Source organism: Erinaceus europaeus, chromosome 19 (assembly GCF_950295315.1).
Source record: "Erinaceus europaeus chromosome 19, mEriEur2.1, whole genome shotgun sequence".
NCBI classification, from domain to species: Eukaryota; Metazoa; Chordata; class Mammalia; order Eulipotyphla; family Erinaceidae; genus Erinaceus; species Erinaceus europaeus.
Window position 1 is genome coordinate 42,154,511 of NC_080180.1, and position 13,618 is coordinate 42,168,128.

The following is a 13,618-nucleotide window of genomic DNA, read 5'->3' on the forward strand; positions in this document are numbered from 1 at the left end:
TGTTGTAACTAACTTAAAAAGGAATTTATAATTTATATAATAAATTATAAAATAAATTATTTATTATATATGTATATAAATTATAAAATAAGCAGTTATCATCAGGGGTTAACAGTATGCTAGGTCCATAAAGTCTGAGTATAGTTATCAAAAGTTTAGTCCCATAAGATAAACAATTATCAGCTGAGGTATAAATTGCTCATGGCTGTAGAGCGGTCTAAAAGTCTACCGGCTAGCTGAGTCACACGTGTTCAGTTCCCAGGAGAAGTAGACATGGTGGATACCTGGAGCATCTCCACTAATATGCTTCTGACCAGAGGAAGCAGCAGCCAAAAAGAGAGCGACCTGCTCCAAGTTCTTGCCTTTTATACTTTCCCTTCTCTGTTGAACTTCCCCAGGCTGAAGTCACTCCTATGCTAGTAGTCCCAAATTCCTGTTGGGGTCACAACAAACAAAAACAAAATAATTTTGGGAATGGAGTGGAATACTTGGCCCTGAAAAAGTCTATAGTTTTGCAAACTTCCCTGTGATTGAATGCGGTGTTTTTGGTTATGATCAGTTGTCACTGTCAGTATTTTTAATGTTTCTGAAGTATTTGCAGCACTGTAAAATTCAAATGCAATTTAAAAACTACAGGTCTGGAGAAATAAAATATTTCAAAGACACTAATAAAGTAAGCATTCATTTTGTATTTCACTAGAAATGTGTCAACTGAAACATTTAAAATATAATTTAATATTTCAGTTTTTCTGTTCTTGCAAAATTAGTCACTCTGGATTTTGGTATCTTAAATAGGATTAAAGAAGGAGTTATTATCACCCACATCCTGTGGTCTGGTAATAGGAGCTGTATTTCTTTGGGTGTGATCGGGAAACATATATACAACTGTAGTCATTTGCTAGCTGGAGCGAGAAAGTCAGCAATGGCCTCACTGCCACACCTATAATGTGGTAACAGAGCTTCTCTAAGTGCCTTTAGTCTCCTGTATGGGAAAGCTCATCATTCATCCTAAATTCTTCATAGCATAGAGGACCTGGTTCTAAGGCAGTGAAAAGTCAAGGACAATTGAATAGAATTCTTACAGTTAGGAAGGTGTCGTAGAAGGTGTAGTGTAGGACTTATAATGATTAGATCCTAGGTCCCTGTCCTCAGCACTACATATGCTGGAATGAATTGGTGCTTTGGAGTCTCTCTCTCACACACTAAACAAATTTTAACAAAAACAATTAAGTTCCAGTACTCACATTAAAAATAGGTTCTTTTCCCTCAATTGCCAATTTTAATTATTCTAAGATATCCAATGACTTTTTTATTGATTTAAGAATGATCTACAAGACCATAGGACAAGGGGGGGTACAATAGTACACAATTCCCACCACTAGAATTCCACATTCCATACCCTTTATTGGAAACTTTCCTATGCTTTATCCCTCTGGGATCATGGACCCAGGATCGTTATAGAGTGCCAAAGGTGGAAGGTCTGGTTTTTGTAGTTGCTTCTCCTCTGGACATGGACATTGGCAGGTCGATTTATAATCCCAGTCTATTACTATCTTTCCTTAGTGGGGCAGGGCTCTGGAGAGACTGGGTTCCAGGGTACATTGGTGAGATCATCTGTCCAGTGAAATCGGGTTGACATCATGGTAGCATCTGCAAATTGGTGGCTGAAAAAACATTAAGGTATAAAGCAGAACAAATTGTGGTCAAAAAGGTAAAAATATATCATATGAGATTTGAAGTCTCCATTTTGGGAAATGTTAGCAGGTCTCTTTTAGGTATATTCCAAGGGGCCCATGATTTTGCTAATTTTTGCTTTAGCCTAATAGTTGACATGCAGGTAGGATAAAGACATTGTCTGGAAAAATGGTATTAGAGTTGGAAATAGGACTAGAAACCTGGATCTGTGCAGCAAGTAGATCCCAAATATGGGAAAATTACATATATCTATATATTGCTCACTATAAACCCCATCGATCTGACCTAGGGCTCATGTCTTCATATTCAGCACAGGAGGCTGTGTAACCTCTGCATACCTGTAGGTCCGAACTTGCATTCTGTGGTCATAGCTAGGAACATTCTAGGTTATATTCATTGCAGGACCCATCTTTCTCAGTGGCAGTGTATGTTGAATCAACCTCCCATTGGAGGATGGGACAGTACCTACCATTGTTGACCCACTTTGAGGGCAAGGTCCATAAGAGGGTCCACTTTGTTATTCTTGGTGGAGATGACTCAATCCCCTCAATCACTCCAAGCTAACTGTCAGACAAGGTAAGGACTACAAAAGCTGGATAAGGGCAGAAGACCAACATACTTTAATCATTGCTCTTTTGGTCACTACCAGCCCACCCCATGATCTGGGGCCCTAGTGAAGAAATCCTGGGAGTCCCACATAGACATGATGGGCCAAGGCCACTTACAGATCCCTCTCTCCAATAACTTTTAATAAATACATGTTGGGGGAGTTGGGGGTAGCGCAGTAGGTTAACCACATGTGGTGCGAAGTGCAAGGACAGGTGTAAAGATCCTGATTCAAGCCCCCAGCACCCCACCTGCACGGGAGTCGCTTCACAAGCAGTGAAGCAGATCTGCAGGTGTCTTGTCTTTCTCTCCCCCTCTCTGTCTTCCCCTCTTCTCTCCACTTCTCTCTGTCCTATCCAACAACAATGATATCAACAACAAAAGCAATAATAACTACAACAACAATAAAAAGGACAATAAAAGGGAAAATAAATAAAAATAAATAAATACATGTTGGGTGAGAGTAAAAGTTATATCTCATACCTGTTAAAAAGATACTAAAATGTAGGAGTTGAGAAATGATTTTAAAATAGTATATACAAGAATTCTTTACTTATTATTTAATTTTGAATACATACTGACAGAAATTGAGAGGGGAGAGGAGAGAGACATACAGAGATACAGAAATAAACGAGAGAGAGAGAGAGGAGGGGGGAAGAGAGAGAAAGATAGATTTTATTTTTGGGACTACTTCATTACTAATGAACTTTACCCCTGCAAGTGGGACCTGGCACCAGTAGTGCTTTATAGAAAGTAAATAATACACACACACACACACAAACACACACACACACACACACACACAGCTGTATACTTATACTGTATTTATGGCAGAAGAATAGAAAGACTGAAAAGAGTATCTGGATCAGATAATAGATTAAAGATAATTTCTTTCTTAGTATTTATTATCCAGTGCTAATGCCCATGGGAATACCTGATGAGAAACGAGCCTTCCTCTGCCTTACAGCAGACTTACATTGTGGGATAAGTATTCTGGAATTGTAAATCTCTAAGTTTTTAGAAGCTGGTGGCATATTGGTCCACCCATGAAAGGTATGAGTTATCACTTGAGTATATACACATCTTCTCCTGAGAGAAGAGGGGCTGTTCACTACCCTAGAATATCAGTAACTCACACAACAAGGTTAGTCTTCCTCTCTCTCTAGAGCAATGTATCATCTCCAGCATCCAAGGAATTGTTATGCCTTCATCTTTCAACCAAATTTACCAGTGCCCTTTGCTCAGAGACCTGACGCTGCAGAAATGTCAAAATTCTCATGAATAATTCTCTACCAATAAGATTATCAAGAAATATCCTCATGGGATGTGAGATTTGACTTGTTTGAAAAGAGATACAGATTTTGCCGTAGAGAAATTGAATTTAGCAAACAAAAATATGGGAAGTCTCTCTGTGTCTATGGCGCTTCTCTTTCATAATATTGTCTGACTAGACTAGACCTGAATATTGATGCAAGGAAGTAACTCTTTGCCCTAATACTGAAGAGCTGACAGTGGTAGCCACACTGCTTTTTAAAGATTCAAAAGCAATTTACCAAGTTTCTGAAAGCCCTACTTATATTTTCACTTGGTGATTTTATTTAATTATAAATTAATCTATATGTCTTTTTCAATTATAAAAACAAATTGTGTGTTTTCTCTGTGATATTTATAATTAATTAATATAAACCCATAAACTGACATAATTTTAAGTGTGCAAGACAGTTATTTTCCAATTAGTTTTCTCAGTTGAATTATCAAAGATTTAGTATAGTGTTTTTTTCTTTTGAAATGCCATCCATGTCTTATGAAACTCTAAACAATGCTTTTCTAATAACCATGAGCCTGGCATCTGCAGAGTTTTAAAACTCCTATGCAATAGCTTTTTCTAACACACAATAATTGGGGAAGAAAATATCCCCAAAAAACAACCTGAAGGAAACATCTTGCATTTGTTAGTGGCCAAAAAGCAGACCTAAGGCAGATGGGGTGACAATGTGTAGAGGAAATTCTGGGTTGTGGAAGCCATGACACATGGAGACCAGCTGAGACCAGCTGCAGGATGCCACCAGAATTGGGAAGATGCTGTTGCAAGATATTTTATATTGACTAAAAGTGATCATAAATCAAGCTTTATGCCCTTAGAATTAGTGGAGTTGGGCCTGAATCATTGCCTTAGTGCAGTAGCTGTAAAACCTAAAACCCTCAGAGAATATAGGCCAAACTGAAAAAGAAAAAGAAAAAAAAAAAAACTAAGACAGTTCAATGTTTATTAACTTTTAAAATATATTCCTATTTGAGGGACTGATGGTTTATAGAAAATACAGTTGTTGGTATATGTGTAAAATTTCTCAAATTTCTGCAAAACACACTTTCCCCCAGCCTGGCTCCATCCACCTCTGCATCATGCACCAGGGCCTGCAAGCACTCCCCACTCACTCTCCGGCCCTAGAGCCCTTAACTTTGGTGCAATACACCAAACCCAGTCCAGATTCTGCTTTGTGTTTTCCCCTTTCTGTTTTTATTTCTCAACAACTTCTGTCCATGAGTGAGATAACCCAGCTAGAGGGCTCACTCGGATAGTGCATCTGCTTTGCCACATATACAACCCAGATTTAAGTCTGATTGTTACCACCCTGAAAGAAGCTTCTATGCTACCATACTTTTCACTCTCTTCCCTGTCTCTTTCTAGTTTAAACTAGACTCGGAATGGTTAAGCAGGAATACAAAAATACAAAAATAAAATATTTATTTGTATGTGTCAATGTATGGGGAGAGCAGAGCATCACTTTAGCATTTGAGGTGTCTGAGGAGCTAGTAATCAAACCCAGAAGTTCACACAAGCAAATCCTGTGCTACTTGTTACATAGCTCCCAGCCAGCCAGGGAATTGTCCTTTTTTTTTTTTTTACAATCTCAGACTCTGTCTGGCACAAAAGAGATGCTCAGAGACTGTGCCTTCACTGGAGTGAAATATTTTATATCAGTAAAATTGGAGTGCAGAACATAAGGTACAGTATTCTTCGGGTATTAAAATTTTGTGAGGAGTGCTCGCTTCGGCAGCACATATACTAAAATTGGAACGATACAGAGAAGATTAGCATGGCCCCTGCGCAAGGATGACACGCAAATTCGTGAAGCGTTCCATATTTAAAAAAAAAAAATTTTGTGAGGTCTGTGAACTATTTAATATCTATATTTACACATAGTATGGGGGTTCAGGAAAAAGCCCCTCCCACACATACTACCTTGGGATCTTCTCAGACAACTAATCACAACAACATTACACATGTTAGTAAAGGGGTAAATAATCAATTTAAATGTTGCCTCAAGGGCCTAAGGAAAAGGGAGTAGCAGATAGAAGGATGTAGGAAAGAATGATCACTTCTCTTTAGATGTACCACCATCACTGAAGTGGTGCTCTTTTTGGTAAGGGGAAGAGGAAATAAGACTAGTCTAGAGATTTCAGTCTTCTCAGACCAGGGAATTTTGAGAAGAACACTTCTGAGATCATGGAGTGGTTAGATTTCAGCACTCTACCCCCCACCCCCACCCCCAACAGCAGGCTCTCTCATAAAATCATCATTGTCGTTAGTCTAAATATTCTTAATTCTAAATACATGTATATGCATTTTGAGAGGTATACGTGCATTGCTGTAAGATGTAAATAGAAACTCAGAATATGCCTTCTCTGTTGTACTTGTTATTTTATGTTAAAGTCTTGTGAATAATCATTATTAAGAATAATTAAAATCTAGTGACAGCTATCTCATGAATATGCATTAATAAAAAGGGGGCATGTCTTTAAACATTATCAAATACTTTGTTTTTCTCCATGAAGCTTTGAGCCCAACCTTTGATGAGGTGGATTAGGATGATTAATCTCAGCAAATTGGGTTTGTTGTGAACTGAAATAGTCCAGGTAATTGTCTGTCCTTTCTGCCTGGAGTGCTGAGTGAAAATAGTATATAATGTGACAAAGCCCCCTGGGAAAAAAACAGGTGTGAAAGAAGCCTTTATTTTCTTAAACCACTAAGACTTTCCTATTTGTTCCTGATTTGTTTTGTTCTTACTGTCTTACTGTAACATAACTGAGCCTGTCATGGCTCTTATAATAACTAATGTTTCCAGTGAATGTGACAATTTTCAGTGGAATTCAGTGAAAGAATTCTTAAATGAGTAAGAAAAATGACCTTTTAGGAAAAAAAAAAAAAAACCTAAAGTTGAAAATACTATTTTTTTTTTACTCTACCATAGGAATCAAAGGGAGAAAAAACATCTAGTTTGGGGATGTTGATATTATGTAGCTTAGAAAGTCGTATTTAGAAAATGTGGTGGTCACATTAGAAAGCATTTGAAAGAAAGAAATAAAGGGAAGAACATGCTTTGAAAAGCTGACAGGACAGTGATAGTGAAGGGGGGAACAGATAAAAATATGAAAGGTATAAGGATCCTGAGGAAGAGGGTTAAAATTTTTGGAGTATAGTGGCTATCAGAAAGACTTTAAGTAGTGGCCTTTTCTTACATAGACTACAAAAATTTTAAAGATGGGAGGTGGGCAGTAGAGAAGCAGGTTAAGCGCAGGTGGCGCAAAGCGCAGGGACAAGCGAAAGGATCCTGGTTCGAGCCCCCAGCTCCCCACCTGCAGGAGAGTCGCTTCACAGGCAGTGAAGCAGACCTGCAGGTGTCTATCTTTCTCTCATCCTCTCTGTCTTCCCCTCCTCTCTCCATTTCTCTCTGTCCTATCCAACAACAACAATAGCTATAACAATAACAACTACAACAAGCACAACAACAAGGGAAACAAAATGGAAAAAATAGCCTCCAGTAGTGCAGGCACTGAGCCCCAGTAATAACCCTGGAGGCAAAAAAAATTAAAGATTAATATTAGAGAAAAGAAAAAAAAGCCTTTAGAGTCAGGTGGTTGCACACCCTGTAATGTGCACACGTTAGTGCTCAAGAGCCTAAATTCATACTCCAGGCCACATCTGTAGAGACGGGTGAGGCAGCTCAGGAGTGATGAAATAGTGCTGCAGGTCTCTCCCTCTCCCTCTCCCTCTCCCTCTCCCTCACTCCCTTCTCAATTTACTTCTCTCTCTCTCTCCAATAAGTAAAGCTAAAAAAAAAAAAGCATTTATAAAAAAGAAACCCCATTGATTAGAACTTACTTTAATTATTTTCAAAATATAAGTAAACATTTTAAAATACAGTTTAAGGGACTTCTAAGATTTTCCCAAAATAAGAGGTTGTGTGATTTATTATGACATTTTCATGTGAGTATTTCTAGTTCTGTTCTGGAGGAGGAAAGTTTCTTGCTAGCCAGTGATGATAATAGTTTAATAAACTGTTCAGGAAGAAAAGCCTTTGAACTGGCAAAAACCACTCACCTGGATAGTGTCCATGCTTTGCCATATCAAGGATCGAGGTTTTATCCCAGCACCTATTGTGTTGGAAGAAGTTTCTATATTTTAGTGTCTTTATCCATTGATATATATATATATATAGTCACCCTAGAGTTGTAAAGCCCCAATGATGACAAAAAGGGGAGGGGAGTAGTAAAGGAGCCAGATGTTGGTACAACTGGTTCAGCGCACACATTATAATGTGCAAGGACCCAGGATCAAGCCCCTGTTCCCACCTGCAGGGGAAAAGCTTCATGAGTGATGAAGCAGGAATGCAGTTGTCTCTCTGTTGCTTTCACTCTACTCCCCCTCTCCTCTCAATTTCTCTGTCCCTACCCAATAATAAATTTTAAAAAAGTAAAATAAAAAAGTGAAGCAGCTGTATCTCTTTTACACTACCTGCACACTGGATGTTATTTTTTCAGTTACTACAATGTTAACACAGATGTCACTTACTTGAATTTTCATTTTAAGCAGAACTATTTGGACACAAATCTTTTTTTCCCCTTTTTCATTCCTTATAGAAACGGAACGTTTTTAAATTGAAAATAAGAAATACAGGATTGCAAGTTGCTCAATCATACATTAAGTTTGAGCATGGCAATGAAGAATTATATACAAAATATACCCAAAAGAGATTTATTCCATTTCTAAATAAAATTAGAACTAAGTGGATACAGCCCCGGGATCTAAACATTGTGCTCTTTATCTAGGTAATAACCCAGGCCAGTGGGAATGCACCTCATCACACCATCCACACCCAACCTGTGGGAAAGCAGTTCGACCACGTGGATGACGTCTTCATTCCCAGCACTACACTACTTATAACCCATATGAGGTAAGTACTGACATGAGGAATCAAATTGTGAGTTCTCTTTCTTTCTTTTTTCTTTTCTTTTCTTTTCTTTTTTTTTTTTTTTGCCTCTAGGATTATCAATGGGGCTTGGTGCCAGCACTACAAATCCACTGCTCCTGGAGGTTATTTTTCCCATTTTGTTGCCCTTGTTGTTATTGTTATTTTGTTATAGCTATTGTTGTTGGATAGGACAGGGAGTAATCTAGAGAGGAGGGGAAGACAGAGAGGAGGAAAGATAGACACCTGCAGACCTGCTTCAATGCTTGTGAGGCGACACCCCTGCAGGTGGGGAGGTGGGAACTCGAACCGTTTTCCTTATGCTGGTCCTTGCACTTTGGCGCCATGTGCACTTAACCCGCTGTGCCCAACCCCCTCTCTTTCATTTTAGTGGAAGAAAATCTCCAGAAGAACATTTCACTTATAAGACAAATACTTATACAGTCGCACATGATTTATCTTGGTCTTATATGCTTGAAGTTTAAGTTGTGAACAGTGATAGATTTATCATCATTTAATATTATCTTTATGCCTGATGCAGAAGTGAATTTATACAGATACAGTTTTCATTGGTTATTAAGGAGAACACATGGTTATTTCATAGTTGGAACCACAGCTAAAGATGATTATAAAAACATAAAAGTAATATGAAAAATAACAAAAAATAATGTTATTTTGGTTATTTATGTTATGTGAAATATTGAATTGTTTGTATATAACTGTAAACATTTCATTTCTTTTAGAAATGTATATTGAAATGCATAGGTAAACTTTTTTTTTGCCAAGATTTATAAAAGTGCTCAGTTGAATTATACCAATCCTAACTTCATAGAATTCTACTTTAATACATGTGGATGATCAACGGGTTTCTTACTACATTTCAAAGTAACTGCTCCTATTAATAGAATGAATATTAAGAGTAAAAATGAGCATTATTAAACAAGAAAAAAATCTGTAAAAATAGCATATTTTCTGAAGACTTCACTATAATGTTATCTTTTTCAACACAGTGAAAATATATTTCATATCAGGAAAACCTATGAAATAGAGACAATTTTTTCCCTATAAATTTCATGTGCTATGCTTCTAACACTATTTGACATATGGTTAAGTATGGGTTACTGAGATTTATCTTCTTATTGATTGTGCTTTTCAGAATTAGAGAGTATTTTCTGTCTCTTGTGCTTACCAGTAAATACCTCCTAGGCAATGGTTCTGATACATAGTGTCAATTCAATGTACACCAGTTTCCTTTCTCTAAGCCCATCTCATTCTCCTGTGCTAGTCTCTAAGATTAATACAAATCAATCAATTAATTAATTCATTAAATTACAAGAGCATTGTTCAGTTCTGTCTTATGGTGGTGCAAGGGACATTAATAAATGAACAACAATTGGTCATAGGTATATATTGATAGGTGGGAGGGAGATGTCTCAGTGGTAAAGTCGTTCATATGTGAACCCTGAGTTCAATGAGGAAAAGTATAAGAGCAAATCAGAGCTTTCATGTCCTTTCTTAATGTGTAATTTCCCCAAATCTTCACAAATCCTGTATGTAGAAACTTTTGGAATTTTCTTATTTGCAGGTTTTTATAGTATTTCATTACTTACTTTAAGAAGCAAAGGACTCTGGGTAAGCAGGGAGGGAGGAGAATGGGTTGGGAAGGGATGGGGAGGCTTTGTCCTAGTGCAGGATGATAGAAAAGGACATAAATGGGGGTTGAGTGTTTTGCAGACACCCAGCTTGGTGACATGTGAAATTTTACCCATATGCCAACAATAGTACTATAAACCATTTACCCTGCAGTAAAAAATTTACTCCTGAAACTTGATAATTCTGTAAGACAATGTTTATAATCAGTAATGAAAATATGTCAGCTACTTGTGGAAAAAATATGATTAATTAGAACTGTGGGGACAGCATAGTGATTATGCCAACAGCTTGTTTCACTGAGGCTCTTGAATTCCCAGGATTGTTCCCCAGCAGCACCAAAAGCCGAGTTGCATAGTGCTCTATCTAGCGCTGTCTCTCTCTCTCTGTCTCTCTCTCTGCCTCTCTCTCTCTCTCTCTCTCTCTCTCTCTCTCTCTCTCTATATATATATATATATATATATATACATATATGTATATATAGTGTGTTTACATTATTTATTATGGTCAATTTAGCCTTTCTTCCCTTCTGGATGGAATAAAAGTTCCAACTTTGTAATATGTTCCATTCCCATGGAAACCAATCTCTATCCTAGTTTCTAGTTTCCTAAAAGTGACCTCACTCACATAATTATAGATTTCCTCACTCTGAACCCTTAGAAAATTTCAAATATTTGGGGAGCTATAACCCAGGAAATCCGAATGAATATCAAATGCATGTGAGAAATATACTATAATAATTTGAAATATCAAGCACGTCTTATATACCACAAAAGTTGTGGTATAAGTGCTTTGAATTATCCATTTTAATTACTCAGAAACTCAATAGTAATTTTAAAATATTTTCATTTTTTTGTCATAGCCATTGCAATTTTATGTTAAACTTAGAAACAACTTAATCTCATAAAAGAGGCCTTTTCATACTTGATTGTACCATTATAATAATAATTACAGTACCATTCTGAAGAGAAATTTATGTTAAACTCTAGTTTGACAATTTGCAGTGCAGGTAACACCAGCATTTACATACAAGAAATTTTTAAAAATTGGCAATAATTTATCACATAATCATGATTTTTATTGTCTGTGTGAAAGTTAGAGGGTGATAAAAATATTATGTATTCAAGAAATAGTGATAAAACTTTCTGAAGAACCCTTTCTCAAAAAAAACCTTATTTTTCCAAGGAATTTTTTTCATAGCAATGTCATATAAAAAATAACAGTAATGAGCCCAATATAGTTCAGATCAGAGAAGTTTTGTTAAATCTTAGTGCATAATAACAAAAAGGCCAGAAATAATTAGTTACAATAAATGGTAGAACTATCACAAATCTTCCTTAGGGTATTCATGTACTAATACAGTTGGGAAATAAAGATGAAGATAAAAGCAAAGTATATTTACTAGGTTACAGAAGCTGACACTTAGGTTATAAGTATTGAAGGTGTTCCTTTTTTTTTTTTAAGTTTTCACTAAGTGGCATAATTTGGTACAACTTAGCCAAGGTCATATGTAAAAAAAAAAATCCTAAAGTTATAGCTTACCCCTTGTAATATCTGTAAATTATGCCTCTATCATCTTGTCCTCTCTGTAATTAAAGAGCATCTAGAGACAGATTCAATCCCATCAAGTTCAATTATGACAATGTCAATTGGCACAAGGACATTTACAGTAAATCAAGAAGGAAGTTTTTTTTTCAATGTATCTAATTCAGGATCAGTCTCCTAAGTGGATATGGATAATGTTATTAGGATAATCACTTGATATATTTTAAAGTATTTCCTACCTGGAAACTACCTCAAAATTATCATACTATCAAGATTTTCAAAAGACTCCTACTTCTTTTTGTTATATTTATCTGGAAATATGACATTAACAAGATCCCCTTTCTCTAGGAGAGAAAAAATACATTAGAAAGTTAATGTATTTATTTTTACTCTTAAATTTATTTTATTATTTAATGAGAAAGATACAAGTAGAAAGAGAGAGGAGAGAGACAGACAGACAGACAGATAAACACTGATCAGAGGACTGTTCAGCTCTGGCTGATTGTATGTTGGTGCTGGGTAGAAAGTTAATGTATTTATCACTGTAATATTTTTTGTGGATTGGCTATTTACTGTCTTAAAATTTTAATCTCTATGTCTCTCTATATGTGTGTGTGCTTCAATCAGTGATTACATGTTAAGCAATAAATTGCATAAAATATATTCACAAGTCACACTAACCAACTTTGAATACATATACTCATATACAGGCATGAAAAATGCCAGTTCCCATTATTTCTACATCTTTGGATTTTATCTGTCCCACAAAAAAAGCAAATATACAAAGAATGTTGCAAAAGTTTCCGTATTTTTTTTTATATTTTATTTATTTTTGAGAGAGGTGCAGAAAGAGAAAGACACAGACGCAAATACCAGAGCACTGCACAGCTCTGGCTTATTGTGGTGTGGGGAAAAGTTTCCTTATAATACTTTTTTTTAAAGCTATTTATTTTTCCCTTTATTGAAGGATTAATGTTTTACATTCAACAGTAAATACAGCAGTTTGTATATGCATAACATTTCTCAGGTTTCAATATAACAGTGCACTCTTAACTTCCCTACTAGATATCCATAGGTCACATTGCTATTAAATGAAGAGCTCAGGTTGGGTAATTCAGAAATATGCTAAAAATAGACTTTGGTTATTCCACAATCTTGATATGGAAAGGACATGACTTGTCAAAAGACCACCTTTTAGGACCTTAAAAAAAAAAAAAGAAAAGAAAGGATTGTTAGGAATGTAAGCTTCTGTACAGTCAAACATAGTTATAAGGCACTAAGGGATTATCTTGCTTCAGAAAGGCCATAATCTCTGCACAGCCAGTGGATATCGTTCCATCACAAGAGATGAAGAAAACTGAAATACCATGTAGCAGCCACCACTCTGCAGTCTGGAGAGCCGTCTGTAGCACTGCTCTTCCATTATAAATTACATCTAGGAAATGATTAAGAAGGGATTGGGTTTGATCTATGGTTCCTTAAAGCTTCTCCAAGGGAAAAATAAACATTCTGTGAAAGTTAAAGTAAAGTATATCATTCTCCCCCACATTTTATCAAATCTGTTAGAGCAAAATTATATATATGGGTAGCCATATATCATGACAACTCTACACTTGAGGCTTGATTCATGGACAGGCTAGGTGTGTAGAGATAACAATTTTACTGCTAAAATTGTCTGGTTACATTGAAATCCAAGCACATCAGCTTTGAGTAAATCAGTTTTGCAGTGTCCGTTTAAGGAATGATAAACAACAATGGATAATAATAAGCAGCAGGATGATAAGTGACCATTAAAATAGGTTCAGCAAATGATTCATAGAAAAAATTTGCACAAAAATCACAAGTCGGTGAGCTTCATTCGATTTTTACTC

General features: G+C 36.3%; 1 protein-coding gene and 1 non-coding gene across 2 annotated transcripts in view; both read left to right on the forward strand.

Moving 5' to 3' along the window:
* FSTL5 (follistatin like 5) overlaps nucleotides 1-13,618 on the forward strand; it is a 736,076-nt gene that overhangs the window by 667,524 nt on the left and 54,934 nt on the right. Inside the window, exon 15 of the mRNA XM_007529584.3 lies at nucleotides 8,413-8,537. Within this exon, the coding sequence (XP_007529646.1) occupies nucleotides 8,413-8,537 (125 nt within the window). The remainder of the gene's footprint in view (nucleotides 1-8,412; nucleotides 8,538-13,618) is intronic.
* Nucleotides 5,345-5,451, forward strand: LOC132534830 (U6 spliceosomal RNA). Its single transcript, XR_009546517.1, has one exon. It is a non-coding gene; the product is annotated as a U6 spliceosomal RNA (small nuclear RNA).